At 43.9% G+C, this 18,353-nt stretch overlaps 1 protein-coding gene across 1 annotated transcript in view; it reads right to left on the reverse strand.

Moving 5' to 3' along the window:
- Nucleotides 1–8,239: 8,239 nt before the first annotated feature.
- Nucleotides 8,240–18,353, reverse strand: part of ccdc102a (coiled-coil domain containing 102A) — a 53,447-nt gene continuing 43,333 nt past the window's right edge. The window contains exons 8-10 of the mRNA XM_079165551.1: nucleotides 15,767–15,937; nucleotides 15,269–15,372; nucleotides 8,240–8,411 (exon numbers count right to left, since the gene is read on the reverse strand). Coding sequence (XP_079021677.1) covers nucleotides 8,279–8,411; nucleotides 15,269–15,372; nucleotides 15,767–15,937 — 408 coding nt within the window. The 3' untranslated portion in view covers nucleotides 8,240–8,278. The remainder of the gene's footprint in view (nucleotides 8,412–15,268; nucleotides 15,373–15,766; nucleotides 15,938–18,353) is intronic.

Consider the following 18,353-nt stretch of genomic DNA (forward strand, 5'->3'; position numbering starts at 1 on the left):
ATCCGACCCTAACCAAGTGATCTTATATCATTTTCTTTACTCGACTTAAGACCAGAACGGACGTAGCTAAGTCAAAAGCAAACAGCAGAAGCGTTCCAGACACAGCCTGGTCTCCTAACTGGTATGCTCCCATACAACAGAACTGTATTGTCAATTACGTTTCGAGGGTAATAATACATCTTCTCCCGGGCTAGATTTTTGACGTAACACAAATATGTTTCCAATAAGGTCCGCAGAAATCTGTGTTTTACCAGGTTCTGTTGTCGCGTTGTTGTTTTGTTCTCTTTCAGCTCACAATGTTAACCGCTTGTTTAAAACTGCAACAATAATCCAGGAGAAAATATGTTTCCCTCTTAACATGGGGCATATTTGAGAACTCAGTTTAGTTGTGTGGGAATGCATTTTTTTAGGCCGCTTTCCAAGGTCGAGAATAAACTCTCACATTGAAAATGGAGAGAGAAAAAAAGAACAATGTGATGAAAAGAAACTCGATTGTCCTTAAATGTCTCTCAGCTGGCAATCAGACAGCCTGTACCGATGGTAATGACCTGTGTGTGTTTGTGTGTCAGGATCATTTATTGGCCTAGTTCACATGCAGTCAAGCTTAATTAGTTTAGTTTATTACAAAAGAGACACCAATTCAGTGCAACAAAAATGAACATGGAAAGGGAGCCTGTCATCACAGCTACAGTCGATGCAGAGATAAAAGAAATCTAACACGCCACGATCTAATTACTTTTCACAACACAAGGATTCATTTTCACATTGTTTCTCTTTTGTAGTGACACATAAGCATGCACGCTCACGCTCACACACACACACACACACAGACATACAGTACATACAAGGAGGTGCTGTGGTAGCTGTGGAATAATTATAGGGGGATCAATGTAATGTTCTGCCTTCCCGCTGTCAGCCATTACTGGCCTAATAAAGACACTGAGAGAATTAACATAATGAACTAAGCTCCAGGCTTTGTACGCACACACACACACACACACACACACACACACACACACACACACATCTGTGGAAATCAAATAGAAGAAACAACCACCCTCAACACATACATTGAACACCACACATCCCCTCGGCACATTACAGCCTGTGTCATGCTTAGCCAACAGTTTTCGGAATTATCTTCTCTACTGCACTCATGGGATCCAGCTAAACATTAACACACACACACACACACACACACACACACACACACACACACACACACACCAGCATACACAGCTAACAGCTTGGGTGTGTGGGGTTCACTGTGTGTTTGCCGTTACCCCAAGGGCGCCATAGTGGCTACTTGTACAAGTTTGTATGTCTAAGCTGTCAATATCGGTTTTATGCAAAGTAAGCACGCACACACACATACACACTCACACACACACACACACAAAGTGCAGGGGCCAAAGTCGTGTCTTATGATTTCAGTCATTCTGACTCCAGCCTACACAAGGGTAAAACATTCATTATATGCCTTGGCGTCTCGCTGAGACACACACATGCACGGAGTAATGAATGTGATCTCAGAGGGAGATGTGAGCCGTTCCCCCCATGCTGTGTGTGTGGGGAGTCGGGCCGAGGTTCAATCTCATTACTGCGTCTCCTCGGCGCAGCACACCAAAGTCTGCGCTGCCAAACGCACCACAAGAGAGTGTGTGCGAGTTTAGTGCTCTTTCTCACTCCAACTCCTCCTCCTCCTCTCACGCTGCAGTAATCATTCTGCCTATTATTAGACCGCAGAGGTTATGTGTTCTAATTTAAAAAGTATCGTCAAACTCTAGTTACTAAACCTGCATTATTATTATTGTCTCCGCCAGGAGGATCATGCTATCGGTCGTGCGTGTGTGTGTGTGTGTCCGTGAGTGAGCGAGAGAGTGAGCACCTCAGTGTCTGTCCACGGCTAATCTGGCATTGTGCTGCAGCAAACTGCATTATATTTTGGGTGGCCAGTTATGGCTGCATGCTCAAGGACCTCTTGTGGTTGCAGTGACTCACACTTTCTCATAACACATCTTTATTGCCTGTTTCATATCCAGCCATTGACTGCCTGCTGACTCATCACTCAGTACTCTTAATCGGCCCCCCGACTGCTAGGGGCCCGCTAGTGTTAACACAGTTGAGTGCAGCTCCGGGCCCCGCTACCAGGCGGCAACCTCTGGTTCTGCCAAGTGAAGCCGATGCGGAAGTGTCTTAAAACTTGCGTTCTCTCTACTGACCAGCAGGGGAAAACTGCTTCAGTTGCAAAAAGAAGTCCGACTGTATAGAAGTCTATGAGAAAATGACTCTACTTCTCTCTTGATTTATTACCTCAGTAAACATTGTAAACATGAGTTTATGGTCTCAATCTCTAGTTTCAAGTCTTCTTCAATACAGCATGTTGTTCATTTAGTAGATTATGGTCCATTTAGAGCTTTAGGGGGCGGGCTTACTGTGATTGACAAGTCGCTGCTGCTACCAGAGCCAGACACGGCGTCTCTACGTCACTCCTCCGCATTCCAAATATGGTATCTTCCATTCATGGCATTGGCCGTAATCCCGTGATGGCCAAATCGAAATCGCCGAACTCAAGGCTTCAAACCTTAGTCCACAAACCAATGGGTGATGTCACGATCACTACGTCCACTTCTTATATACAGTCTATGTCCGTTACTCTGCGCCCACAGTGGGGGGGACAACAGTTTGCGTTGTGTTTGGCTCACAGCTAACAAAATGGACAGTCTGTTTGGCTAATAGTTAACATAATTACCAATACAAATACTGCTGCACACCTCTCGGCTGCTGCGCTCAGGTTCACTGTATTGTATGAAATGTCATATACTTCGACCTGATTGCCTGCATACTTGTTTTTGAGTTTGGAGTGTGCTTAGAGGGCATCACTGTCTAGGCGGGTCAGCCAATCGCGGGTTGTCTTCATTTAATCACACAATACAGAGGTGGGCGTTGCAGACACACATGGCCCAGATCGGCTTTCAAGTTTTTGTTGCTAATGTTGAATCAAATGACTGAAATATGTAATGTAATATGCTGTACCAGCCCGTTCTCACTTCACTCTATGCGGCCGTAGTTATGGCGGGAGTGAAGGTGGAAGTGATGTAACGCAGTTTAAAGAGCAACAAATCTGCAAAGGGTGGTGGTAGGGGTGGATGGATGGGTCAAACAGAGCACAGAGTACCTGGAGCATCATCGTCTCAAGCGTATGGCCACAGACCAAACTGACTTGGGCACCGAGACTATACACTTTTAACAGAAATCTTACATGACAGACATGGGGTGTTACGTTTTAAGTACGCTGGCACTTATTAGGGAAGATAGTATTGGTTGCATTGTGGGAAATGTAGGATTCAGCCTTGTTCTGAGCCTGTTTCCTAAATATTGACTCATGTTTGCATATTACCCATGGATTTACAGAACGCTATCACTGGATGACTTTGATACTGGAGAGACTTAAAAACATGATGATTCACAAGCAAATTCAGAAGTCTCTTTTTCTATGATATCCAAGCGTCTATTTCCAATGTAAGTCACGATGAATTTAAACGTGTACATGTCTGTGTGTTCATAATTGACTGAGTAACTTTTTTTATAGAATTAAGTACCCTATAGTGCTGCAGGAATGAGTCCTGAAACCTCCCCCGTCACCATCTGGTACGCTGCAGCCACTGCCAAAGACAAGGGAAGATTGCAGCGCATCGTTTGCTCTGCCGAGAAGGTGATCGGCTGCAATCTGCCGTCCCTCCACCGCTCGTACGCCTCCAGGACCCTGAGGAGGGGGAAGGGTTAGATTGTGGCCCACCCCTCTCACCCTAGACACAAACTGTTTGAGTCACTTCCCCTAATGGCAGGAGCCACAAAAACAGCTTCTTCCCAACTGCAGTTGGGGTCATCAACGAGGCCCGGACCCCCCACTGACTCGGAATCAGGACAACCATTTACATATCCCTGCAGAATTGTCTACTTTAAATACACTTTAAAGACACTTAACATTTAGCATAAAAGACATATCACCCCCCCAAAAAAACAGAAATGAGTCAGTACTTTTGTGCTTCCAATTCCCTAGGCTTGAAGTCAATGGGTTTTTTGAATGGGTTTTTGTTTAGATGCCTAAAATATGGTCCGTGGTTAACAGAGCTAAAGAGATTTTGTTCTAGGATAGAAAATACGTCAGTAAATACCCCACTCTTTAGTTCTCCAGCTTTTACGTGTTCTAAAAAAGGCGGTTGCTAACAAGCGGCCAAATGAGACTACAAAACGTCGCCAAGCCAAACACAAGTTCGTCTTTAGTTTCATAGCGGTGAAGTGAAGTTGTGGAACCCGGGGTGTAGTTTGTTTACTGCCTGACGTTGGCTTTTTACCTCTGGCGATTATACACTTCATGGTTTGAAAACCCCGGCGTTGCAGTATTGATTTTCTTTCAGTCGAGTAGTCGACTAGTTGTTCGCCGGAGAACAAATGAACACACAGGAAATTGTTTTGACAACAACAAGTGTCCAATAAAGATTTGATTAACGTGAGCATGAACATTACCAGCACTACCATGGCAACTTCCTCAAATTCCTCCTGGTCTCTGAGAAATCCCTGACTCTGCCTATTTAGGGAAACTGTACATTTTAGAGAAACGTTAAATAGAACAACTTTGAATTTACAGGCACTGAGGCTGGTTTAGACAGGATTACTCTGACACATGCATTATGAATACATACAGTATGGAGACAAAAAAAGACACAGTGACTCAAATTTCTTTATATGTACAGTTGACATTTATAGAGCTAATATAAAACCACTGTGGTACAGATCATTTATAAAAACTAAACCGTAACAACGACAAGATAAATAGAGTCCTGATCAGTAAAAATATCTTGGTCCCCTTCCAGCGTCAGAGATGAGGCCGAGGCAGAGAGTGACTGCTGATGGTGGTGGAAGATAAATTAATGTTTCATTGCTTTCACAACCGCATGTATCCTCCGCTAGACTGGAGCTATTTCACAGGCGGGAGATTTATCTCGGCCAAGTTTTGTACAAATAAATTAACTCTTCGGTCCAACACCCAGTGTATCCAAAACTCCTCCTACTGTTGAAGACTTGGGCCATTTTAAAAGAGCCCGGGAGTATTGAGCCGACAATGATTTTACTGGCATTGGTGTTTCATTATCTCATGATGTCTAAATGCTGCTTTGAGGGGGGGGGGGGGGCGTTTCCACCCCAACTGACTACAGTCCTGAGGGAATAACTGGATATTAATATTCACCATATTCATGTCCAATCAGTGTTGATGGTAAATGTCGTAATGACCGAAAAAGCGGCGTTCTCCTGCTCTCCTGCTTCAATAGAATACATTTACCATCAATACTGATTGGACATCCACATAAAAAGGTGGGGAATTCTCCTTGTTGAACCTCGAATGAATCAAGGAACCATATTGAGCTTTGAATCCTTTCCTCTTAATGCACAACGCCTCTAATTTCCTGCTTTTGAATATGATGTATATGATTAAGAACCGGTCACACCAGAGAGCGATTGAAGAAAGTCATTTTTCTAATAGGTTGGTGTAGGGACTGATTGCAGGGTTAAGTGGTGAACAACTGTGACTTGCCGGAGAGCCACTGACATGCTAGCCAGCTGGGAACATGCTAGCTATTGCCAATCATATATTATATATTTTGTCCATGAAATGTCGTTATCAAGAATGAACATCATTTCATTCAGTCAAGAGTTTTTGAATAGGGAGAAAGCTAAGTTTCTAGCTGTCACTTTGCAAGTTCCTTAGCCTGGCTGCTAACGGGTAACACCAATAAGGTAACGCAGTCTTTTTCTGCCATTGATTCCGGGTCTGCTGTCAACATACCCTCCCACTTCAGAGGGGCAGTTAATACTCCGACAGAGAAGAGTAAAGTAGAAGTGGAGTCACTTCAAGGTCAGCACTGTCAAGACTGTTTGCAATTGGTCAACAGAGTCCTATCAGATTTGATCCGAATGACTTCGCCCTCCCACAGAGAATCTACTAATAGTTCAGATTACATTGGAATAAACGGACTTTCATCAGAAAATGTTACAGTTCAAAAGGCTGATGTGAACGGGCCTTTAGTGGTGCATATCCCCCTTCACAGAAACACTGATCCGTTGCATCCCGCAATCTCTTCATTTCACGAGGATGTTTTACATTCTCTAAATTAGCCCATGTTTATGTACATGTTGTCTAAAAAAACACTGTTACATGTGTTAATTGTCGAGGAGCAGCTCCAGTCGTGCTGGGAACACACTACATCATCAGATCCTCCTATTTCGGGCAGTGCTAACCACCGTGAGGCCCACTACTTTACAACATCATGAATACAAGGTCCACACAGTTACAGGCCTTTCACTCCTTCCTCCATCTAGGTTACATTTCCCTCAAACGCTGCAGGCTGGTAATCCCTCTCCCTCATGTATAAAACCATCAGTGTGAGGGGTAGGCAGATCAATACTGACAATCACAATACTTTTCAGAACTGGCTCTGAAGACAACGTTCTGTTGTCATCAACGTTAGATCACATTATGGGCTTCTTCGTGTGTACTACCACTGGGGTTGTACCAAAAAGTTTCAAGCTTCATTGATAATGTTGACATTTTCATTTTAAATGAACGTTTTAATTTTTTGGGGGGTTTGAGTGGGTTAAATGTAACAAAGCAACAAGTAAATATTGAAAAAAACCTACAGAAACATTGCGTGCAATAGTCCACCTTCCACCTTCTCTTCTCTCTCTGTCCTCCTATATTACAGCAACACACACAAAACCAGCGCCGCAGCACTCCTGACAATTATGCTACTGTAAGACATTAAGTTGTCAGTTTGCGAGTTTGCGGGTTGAGTCGGGTTTGGGTGGCGGACTAACATATTTTTGCGGGTTGGGTGGATCATAACGGGTTTTTTAATTAATTTAAAAAGGGAGACCCAAATTCACATTATGTTTTTATCCAACAAAATGTTCTCTCCCACTTACACTTACTTATTTGCTGCACGCACATATATTAAAGGGGTGTCTGGCAGCAATCGAACAGCACCATAAACTACATTTATATAACCAATATTATATTATATACAATATTATATACCAACAAAGATGAAACTTTTTTTTTTTCCCCTTTTTTTTTCTTTTGGGTGATGAGGTCATCAAATTAGATGACTGATGGATCCTCGAATTTTAACTAAATTATATTCGGTGCAGCCCGAACTGCTACTAAAGCTTGCTGGTGCTGCCATATTCTGTGTTAGTCGTTCTAAGATCAGTTGTTTTTTTTATGTGTGTGAATGGCTTTCCAAAGCCCGATTGCGGAGTGACATATAGGAAACCTGGTAAAGTCGGACTAAAAGTGGTGTAGTGTGCTCCCAGCATTGGTTGTGAACTTTAAATACATGGGAAATAGAATTTGACATTCCTAAAACAATATTCAAAAATGATATTCCCTTGTGATGAAATAACACTTTCAAGCTCATAGCTTCTTCACAGCTAACAGCTGTGAGGAAAGTATTAATACTGGTGATGTAGATGTGGGGTTGACACTTGATTGGATGCAGTAGCACAGTTCAGATGGGACAGGTGTAATACAGGTGTCGTGCTTGTGATGATATGAGGTAAGAATGGGTGTCGGCCTCTGCTAAGAGTGGTTTGGTGGAAGTTGAAGAAAGAGCTTCGTCATTCAGCATTACGTTGTCCGGACGTCCCGTTAATGTCTGGCACACGCCTGCTGGTGTGTCTGTTTATGCAAGTATGTTCAAACATTTGTGCGTCTTAGTGTATATGAGAATGTCCGTGTGTTCTGCGTAGTGATTAGGTGTGTTCTTATCACACTGCTGCTGGGTGGAAACTTCATCACGTCACCTCTTTCATGTTTGAATGCGAGATAAACAATTAAGTGGTTTCTCTGAGTCTGTTTCTTTGACAAAGCTTGCTTTGTTTTTGATGATAATCGGATTGTTGATCATTAACATGGCCGACAATCAAATTACCTAACAATGGAATCCAACACGGACACGTGGATGCGCAGAGATAAAAGTGATATTGACCTTTTTATCTGACGCCGGGTAAACTATCTCCCATAATGTTGGAGAATGTTTAAGAACTAGAAAGCTGGTTGAGCATCAGACAGCCGCTTCCTGTTGCAAAATGTTACCATTTCTGGAGATACAAAGTTCCCCCCCCCAGGAGCAACGGTATACAACTTCTTTATGTGACTGCTGATGTCCGTGTAGAAGTATATCCTGCATCACTATATGGTTGTGTGTGTGTGTGTGTGTCATGGTATCTGGAGCTGCAGTTCCTCCTCCTCCTCGTCCATGTCGCTGGTCGGAGCATCCGGGTTTTCCGGACTGAACCGAGCCGATCGCATCTTCCCAAACAGACCGGGACTCTGCTGCTGCCGCCGCAGTCTGGGAGAGAGAGAGAGAGAGAGAGAGAGAGAGAGAGAGAGAGACAGACAGAGAGAGAGAGAGTTAAAATAGCATGCTGAAGAATATGACAGTATTGCCTATCATTTTTATATTAGACACACTGGGTCTGTGTGTGGGTGAATGTACACAACTACACGCGCATGAACAGCAAGAGAAAGGAAAAAGGCTAATACGGAATAGCTTCAAGATGTAACGAGAGTAAAGAGTGACACGCATCAGGGGGGCGAATGAAGTGTCGCAGCTCGGCGGTTCTGGATACACCACTGTTCTGTTTACCCAGCGTAGACGCACAGCAACTCTCTAGAAGAGCAGTAACTTCATCACATTCGTCTTCGAGTCGAAACATCCCCATTAACTGTGCTTGCAGATGCCCCAACCCCCGAACTCACACTTCGACAGGTGTAGAAACACCTGCAGTTCGCGCCTGTCAGAGCTGTCGGGAAATGATTCAGGTAAGGGTCTCTAACCTCAACCAAGGCCAATCTCCACACATACACAACAGATCACGTGCAGGACTTAAACCGTATTTTGTTCTGTGTATTGTTAATACCAGTCACATATCTTTAACTTTTACTGCACACAGAAACTGCTTCAGAAAACATCCCAAAAATTTCAGAAAACAGCCAATGCAATTATCTGAAAACTGCAGACTGTTGTTTGCAGTTTCCAGATGATTGCACCTCTAAAATAAAGCTGCAGGTATAAATATTCCTTTATAATTCTGTTGGTGTTTCTAAGTCACTTCTTCAGAGCTCTGACTGTGTGTTGATCAGCTCTGAGTAACTGGAGCTACAACATGTTCTTTGCGGAAGTTTGTTTGTGAAGTTTTGGAGTTATTGACGGATAAACACTGATTACATTGTGAAGAGCGTTTGTGCTTTTTGTCATTTTTCATCATCATCAAAACAAGCTGGAGAGTGCGTCCCAGTGGTTTTCTGATTGCCCATTGATCCTCAGCACTTGGACAGTGCTTGTGCCCAGGGGAAAAAACAAAGAAACATTCACTTGTGAAACTTGAATTCCATTCAACTCACCGTTTCATTCAACCCTATACCTTGACAAACTCAAGGCGTGTGTTACAATCATCAATTCATACGCGTTGCCTTTGGAGGCCTTTACACACCGAAGGCGTGATGAATAGACAACATGAAATTGCGAAACGCCGAAAATATTTATACCGGCAACAATGTAAAGTTGTAGCAGTTGTTCAATAAAAGACTGAAATAGGTTCACGCAGACAGAGGACCAATTACCAGGATCCTATTGGACCCAGAGCAGCGTCTGGCAGGCTCTCTGAGGTACACTCTTGTACAGCCAGAGCTGCTATAAGTACTTTGTAAATTTCCTTTTTACCAAAATGCTTGGAGTGAATCTGCCTCTAGTAAACAGTTACGCAGTGTGTCGAGGGATTTTATTGTGAAGGGTAAGAACAGAAGGAGTGGATCTGGTCTGCGCTGCCTTTGTCAAGGTTGAAAGGAGTGATAAAGTTTGCCTTCCTGGTTTCGGACTGCGGAGCCTCCGTGTTCTTGTATTTTAAAATATGCCCATTCCACCCAACATGAATGGTTGATGCCGTTTCTTGCTATGCAAAAGCTCAGAAAAATCTACGCTTTTCTACCGTGTAATATTCACGTTCGGTGTGAATGCACTCGTTAGAAAAAATGCATATTGACGTGCAAATGAATCGCACGAAAAAAATGAAAAAAAAACAGCCTTGTTAGCAGCTCTGTAAGGCCGCACATAGCCATAGCAAACACTAGCGTCAACATAAACTACAGTCTTGGACCCAATGATGCCACCAGATTTAAAGTCATTAGGATTCCGCCTCTGGGGACCATGAACAGTTTTTCAATTTCATGGGAACCTTCAAATATTTGCTGAAATATTTCGGTTCGATCAACCGACCAACCATCCAACCTGCATTGCCATCCCTAGAGCCCCACTGTTATCAAGTAATACCAGAGTTATGGCAGGCTTCCACTCTAATAGCTTAGAGTGAAAATCAGTACTGAATCTAGTTCAGCATTAGAGGTTAACATGATATAAATACATGGAGAATACACTTTACCACCTGACTAAAGCTAAAGCAACTGACATCTGACGTTTGTTTGTGCTGAGGACAAAATGAAAACACCAGGCAATATGTGATCTACCTGCCAGAGTTGATTTCAATGAGCCACAAAATGAAAAAATAAAAGATTTCATTTCATCCTGAGCTGTGTGCATTTCCAATTGATTTAAAAAAGGCAATGACTATTGATTTCTTTCCAAGATGCAAGCTGGGTCTATTATGAAACAGACCCTGAAGATAGATTTGGCCACACTTGATTCTTCCCAGCGTCAATTGTTTTTTGTCTTGCTGCCCTCGTTCTCCCCGAACGCACGAATTGTCAGGATGGTTTGAGGCGAGCCAAGGCAGAGTCAATTCAAATCCTCTTATGCATTTCAGTTGGCGTCTTCCCCGATCCAAGACCGTTTGAACGCTCTCTGAAGATGCTAATGTATCCCAGCTCATTCTTAACCTCGTCTTGACAAGATTCCCTTAATGCGTCCCTCACATGACCTTAGACAGAGTGGTCCCAGAAAAAGAACTGGGTCTGATTTTAAGTTCATAACTTTGCACAAATGGAGTTGAAGCTCTAAGAACAGAGTGGAAACTGTGTGAAGAGGAGCTAACTGAAGGGTATTGTTGTTTAGGTATTCTGGCTGTCTGTTGCTGCCTCACGAGGAAAGCTTTAATTACTGGTGGACTCAGGGGTGAAGGGACCGCCCCCCTCGGTGCCCCCATGATCGAAGCAAATGAAGCAAAAGTGCCCTCTTGGATGGCCCAATGGTGGATGAAAAACATAAAGTGCCCTCCAGGGCGCTCTTGCAGCGGAGAATCGTGTCCTCGCAGGCCGACTCTGGCCTGCTGCCTGTTTCTAAAAAGCCTGTGGTGAATTTACAAAAATAAACTGGAACATGGCTTCAACATATTTCTTATAAATTGCCCTATATGTATATCTAAATTTAGTGAAATGATCTGTCTTGACCTCTTGGCACAGAAGTCAATATTTCACCGTTTCTGCTCGTTCTGTTTGTTGCGTCTTCACATTAGACTTACAGATTTACATCTTACATTTGCATCGCAGTCTTTTAAGTGGGCCCAAAGTGCACGGACTAAAACAAATATGGCAATTAAAAAAAGAAATCGGCCTGTTTTAGCTTTACTTATTCAGAGATTTCCACATAGCATAATGTTATTATAAGTGTGCACTCAGGCCATGCTCTGTGTTCGAGTTTTAAAGTATTGAATCCATTTGAATTACATTTGAGTTAAGATTGTTTACAATGTGTGGGACACTACATCAGTGAAAGCCGAAGAAACCCTTTGACAGGAGACCGAATAAACACCAGAAACACTATCAGCTGTCTATGAACACCTAAACCGTCACAGCATCCACTGGGAGAGAGTTCAAAGGCCATCCACCAGGAGACAGTGGACGGGTGGAGGACCATACCCACATCACTAGATTGGATCTCCCACTTTCCTTTGGTTCATCTCTTCATTCATTTCTTTTTACTGTTTCCTCCAACCCCAACATGTCCTCCCCCACAGCACCTTTTGATCTTCTCACCTTCTTTCCCTCATAATCTCCTCCCTCCTTTTCTCTCTCTCCCCCCTTCTCTCTCTCTCTTTCTACTGTTGTCCGACGTTTTGTCGGTCAGCGGGCCGGGGTCAGGGTCATAGCAACTGGTAGACAAACCATTGTAACATTTGGACCACAATAACAGCCCAGCCACTAAAAGCTTTTCTATTGAGCCTACAAACACTTAGCGAAGCGACGGACACGAATGACTATCAATCTATAGAGAAAGACAGGAGGAAAGAGAGAGAGAGACGGAGAGACAGGAGGGGGAAGAAAGAGACAGAGATGACCGCCAACCATTTGTTTCAAGCTGTGTTGTGGTCACTCTGTCAATGAGCAATGAGGAGGATCGATGGCTTTAAAAAGAAACACCTGCAAAGAGCGACAGTGTGGCCGCGATGCACCAGATCATTTTCCACTGATGGAAACTCAAGCGACTGCTGATTGGAATGCAGTGTGTGTGTGTGAGTGTGTGAGTGTGTGAGTGTGTGTGTGTGTGTGTGTGTGTGTGTGTGTGTGTGTGTGGACTTTGCGGGTGCCAAACAGTTTTAGTGCTCCCACAAGGGACAGCTGTGTCTCTCCGGTAGGGCTCAGTCATGGCAGCATTTAAAATGGTGCGACGGTCATTTCAGTAGAATCCCCCGTAATCAGTGGATGCGAAAAATAAAAAACTTGAAGGGTCCTACTTTACCGTGGGAAATCATATCGGTGTTTAACAAATTCCATTTGCCGAATTCCATTCGGTCGAAAGCCCTGGGAAAATCTACTTATGGAATATTTGATCACCGAGGTATCCTTATGGTCCCCAGTACAGCTCAAGCTGCAGGGCACTGGATCCTACAGTTCACATAATGCAACTCAAACTGTCACGAGACCCTCCTGCCTGGTAAACAGCCACAACTCTCAAGACTCCACGCCCGATGCAAACAACACAGGCTTTCATATTAAAACTCGGAGATGACCCTGAAACCCATTAGTTCCAACGGCTCGCGCCACACTGCTGCGCCTTTTCGTCACAGCGAATACCCAAGCTTTGCTCCAGGGGCCTTTATTCTCTTCTGGCACACAGGCCTAAGTCAACAACATTTCATTTCACAATTAATTTAGCCTCACAGTGAGCCTGGCAGCTGCAAAGAGGTTGTCAGCTTCACATCTCACACACACACAAACATCTCAACACGAGCAGCGGCGCTCTTTTCAGAAACGGTCATCCCTACGAAACCCCAACCCCGAAAGTTCCTGCACTTTCAGAAAGTACTACCCCAGACTAGGGCCTATTTGGGAGGCAAATGTCCCTGGAACTTAATTTAGACCCTGGTCCCGACGGTCCCGACGGTCCCTACGGTCCTTGCGGCCCCTCACAAGGTTCCTAGTCCCTGGGGAAAGTTCCTGCAAGCGAAAAAGGGGCTTAGAATACACACACACTAAATGACACCGCACCTACAGGACAGGCTGTCACACACACACACACACACACTTTCCCGTGTACGCTAACATGTGTCAGTGGCACATGGTGTAAAACACGCTGACAGGACAAGGTGACGTAGTCAGCACAGAGCCATCCATCAATATGAAGCGAACACACACACACACACACACACACACACACACACCTAGACGAGCAGTCTCTTGAATTACACCCTCCACAAGAACACACTCAGATTTGTGTCAGTTCCCGAAGCCGTTACCATGCCGACAGGTCCGTCAAGTCTCCACAGAGCAAAGCAACGCAACAGAGCTCTCTGTTACTAGGGTAACCCGCGACTGGGAGCTCTGCGATTGGCTGTCGGGGGGGACGGTAGCGACGACGCGGAGAAAATGGAGAGAATGCAGAGGGAGAGGCAGAGAGCAAAGAGCTGAGGACTGTGCAAAGCTGATAGAGTGGGAGAGCTAAACTGAACACACACACACACACACACACACACAGACACACACACACACACAAGGATCTGACAAAGCTAATCTCTGAATAGTAAGAGAAGTGAGTGCTGAGGCTCACAGTGAGCCTGGCAGCTACGAGTAGGCCGTCAGCATCACGTCACACACACACACACACACACACACACACACACACACACACAGACACCTGAACATGGTGTGTTTTGAGTAAGTGCCTTCATGGTTGTCTGGACGAGTTTGGGAGTGCGATTGCTGCTGCTAAACACGGCACCACTCATGCTGACAGAACAAAAATTCCATTTAGGCATAAGCCTTTTCTAAGATATTCCAATGTCTTTGGGGATTTTGATAACAACATACTAGTGTCGAATATTTGAATGGCGCTGGAAACCTAGAGTGAAGAAAAGATCTGCTTTTTTTACGGTATTAAAAGGAAAAATACTAAAAAATAGAGAAGTTGAAAGGCTACTTAACCGAACTGAAATAAGCCAGTTAAATCTAAAGGTAGCAGCAGAAATGTTAGCCGGCCAGTCTCACCTTGTTGACAGTCCTGCTGATCTAATTGCTAACTAATCGAGACAAGTATGCACTTTAATACCAGGTGTAAATAAAGACCCGTGGGTCGGATGCCATCATCCAGATACACATCACTTGTGAACACCAGGCGTAAATTGTCTCAGAATTCCACTTGCTGCACACCTCCTTGTCTGGTTTTTGTATTTAAAACAGACCATGTTGAAACCAGCCCAGCATGGGTCCATGATGCAATACCAACTGTAATATTGCCTGTAATGTTAAATGCACAACATCTTACCTTACATGCACATGGATCAGACCTGCTAAACATACAGCAAATATTCCACTTGGCAGATAACACTTACTAGTTTTAATGTGAACTGATGTCTCTGGTACTCACTAGGAGCGATACGGCTTCCATTAGAAGTGGGAGCGATGATGCAGCTTGTCAGATATTGTTTTTGTTTTTTTACTCATTTGAAAATCACTCAACCGGCTGAGCCAGGCATGTTTGCACCGTGTTTACCTTAGTCTCCGTTACAACCAAGTCGTGCCAACAGACAGCCTCAAGTAGGGGTGTGATGCAGGAAGTGACATCAAATGTGATACCGAGTGTTCGTCTGCTTCAAAGTAGCAACATGTTACGCACCAATTGATCGTCAAAGCCTCACGTGAAGAGATACTTGGCACCTGAAATCTGTTCTGTGCATTCACTGCGTGTGTAGGCGTGCGTGCGTGTGTGCGTGTGTGTGTGTGTGTGTGTGTGTGTGTGTGTGTGTGTGTTTATCTTACCTTGACTGTAAGTGTTCGAATTGAACCTGCAGGTTCTCAGTCTGCTCCACCTGCTCATCCAGAGACCTCTGCAGCTTCCTCGTCTGGTTATGGGACTCATCCAACTGGATACACAGTAACACGCTTATTTGTAACGGGCAATCTCATAAGTCTCACCAAATTATTAATTGAGGTTGACGGCTTCTGGGTCGTCGGAAGGGTAACACACACCTGATATTCTGAGGAATACATGTTTGTTATTACTGAAGATGAATACGTAGTTTGCTGACTGGCTCAGCTTGATTACCAGCTGGTACCCCATCCTGATACAGTTAGCAAAGCTAGCTGATCCAAAGGGGCTACTTCCTGTTTACTTCCTGTCAGAAGAGACCTGTTTTTAGTCTTTAGTTGTGTAGCTGCTGGTTGGTTTGTTGGAACGATTGGTAGAGATTTGGATTGGTGGAATAGTAGCAATGACGGTCTCTTTTGAAACGGATACATGCACAGGCGTGGTCCTACCTCGTCCTCTGCCTGTCCCAACTCCTTCTTGAGCTCCTCCACCCTCAGTCGCAGCTTCTTGACCTCGGCCTCGTGGCTCTCCACCCGCCGGTTGGCGTGGGCGAGCTCCACCGTCTTCTCCTGGAACTGCTTCTTCAGCTTAGCTTGAACATGGCGAAGGTCGGCGAGCTCCTGAGGACGGAGCAGACAGACGGAGAAGACGGGTTTAGGGACTCGTGTTTCCGAGGCAGAGCTGATTCCGGGTCAACCGGCTCTTCTGTCTCATTTACTACTGAGAAATATATTAATCGGGTCATTGTTTAAGTAAAAGTACCAAAGATTTAGTGATCTGACGCTCTGCAGTTTGTTTCACTGGGACTTATAGTCAAAACAACTAAGAACAACGTGAGGACCTGAGGTTGCCTTGTAGTTTCAGGTGTGGACTACAAGTCCTTGTCATAGACATATCCCCCCCTTTTCTCTCGAAAGTAGCAAATTACTAGATCTTCTCAGTAAAGCAAATAACTGGATTAAATTACTCTTAAAATGTGGAATTATAACTGCAATATGTACTTAGTGGGACATTTCACAGTTGAAAAATACACGTGTCAGTGCTGTCTGGTCGGCAGAAATGATGGGGTCAACTGCCTCAAACACAGTGTGGCATTCCTGTGCTTGAAAATAAATAATATGAACTGAAATCTGCCCACAACACATGGCGATGTATTGGTCAGGCTACACTAAATACTCCAAAACACCTTATAGTCCAATATGAATTCAATCATTGTGTTTGTATCCAGTGAAATCAAAAGGGTAACTCCCACCAAACTTCCCATTCAGCGTCTTCAGACGTTCAACAATGATTGCATCTGCTGCCAGCTGCCAGCATCTTGTACAGGTGGTACACTGGCTTTTTAGGGCCAATAAACACGAAATAGTCTCGTAGACAAATTTGTGCGTTAGGGTACTTCACGTAATTCAAGAGAAACACGGCTGCAGTCAGTAAGGACGGAAGCACTTTGTTGTGGTGTTGTACAAGACAGAGAGTGGAGCTAGGAACGGCCCTTTATCTCCAGCCAAGTAAACCGCCACCAGTATAACAGCATCCGAGATGCACTGATGAGAGCCACACGCGGGTGTAATGGCCTCTAAACATTTGGTCGCGTTCCAAACCGCAGTTTTTTCCTCTTCTATTTATCAGGCTGTAGTTCGAGGTAATCGTGGTCGTGGTTGAGTTTGAGCCAGCGGAAAAAAGCTCCACTCCACAGGTTTCTTTAGTTTTAGGATGAGCTGGGGAAATTCTGCACTTGCGAAGCTAATGGCCTCATCAATAATGGACCGTTGTCACTCACTGCACTTCCATGTACTTTGATGCCGATGATTCGGCCTCCCCTCTCGGCTGTCCGAAGCCTTAACGGCTCCCCCGACGGAGACGCTTCCAAGAAAGCCTTTTCCGCGTTCGTGCAACAATACGATGGAGAGAAATGAGATATCTCCAGGAACAATAAAACCCCGAGCCGGGATCAAGGAGTGGGAAGTGCCCTTCACTTATTTATTTATTTATTTATCGCTATCTGTATTTGATCCACCCTTTATCTTTATTATCTATTAAATATTTGATGCTTCTATCCATCAGCCCGGAATGAGCTTTAACTTCTCGAGTGGGTTTTTTTTTTTTTGTTGAATGCCTGAATGCCACAAAAATACTGCAACCCCAGAGCCAGATCAAACAAAGAGAGCGCCGGGGTGATGCGGAGGGGAATAATTAAAGGGGGGGGGGGGGGGGGGGGGTCTTGAGACAGGGGTGAGGGAATGAGGAGACAGATGAGGAGAAGGAAGGGGGAGGTAGTAATTGGAAGGGTGGTATTTTATAGGATAATAAAAGGTAAGCATGAGAACAAAGACGAGAGACAGAGAGAGCAGCCTGCACATGAAAAAAAAAAGGACGGAGATTACATGACATGTTGTGCTTTGGCCAACTGGAGAAAGACGAGCTATGCATAAAAAGGATAAGTCTGGCATTATTCTATATTTCTGTTTTTGTCAAAAAAAAACATGTTTCAGTCTGTCTCTCTCTACTTTCTAACTTCCTAAAAAAAGGCTCATTTATTTCCTTAAAAACAGCAGTTCACAGTTCTTATCAAACGTTACTCAAGCAGGAGGAAGTAGTGCTTATATTGGGGACTATTTTCAGCAGTGGATTAATACACATTTGGAACTGTATTCAGAATATCTCCCACCTTTTCTTTTAAAGGAATAGTTAATCGTTTAAGGGAATAAACCTAATTATTATTCTATCCTATACCCCGACATTGAAATAATCATCAGCTGTTTGGTTACTTATTTGGTTGACTGAAAGTAAATCAATTTTGATAATCTGAGTCGTTTGTGTCATCCATCGAGTAGAGAAGGAAACCATTCACTGGGTCCCCTATATTAGTCTGTGGCTGACAATATCAGAATAAAATCATGAAATAAAATGGATATTTACCTTTTCCATTTGTGTGTGCATAATGTGTGACAACAATTACAAATACATTTTTAAAATCCAATGAAAATGTTGAAAAAGTATTTTTTACATTAATAATTATGCTTTTTCATTAAAAAA

The sequence above is a fragment of the Pholis gunnellus genome (assembly GCF_910591455.1).
Source record: "Pholis gunnellus genome assembly, chromosome: 1".
NCBI classification, from domain to species: domain Eukaryota; kingdom Metazoa; phylum Chordata; class Actinopteri; order Perciformes; family Pholidae; genus Pholis; species Pholis gunnellus.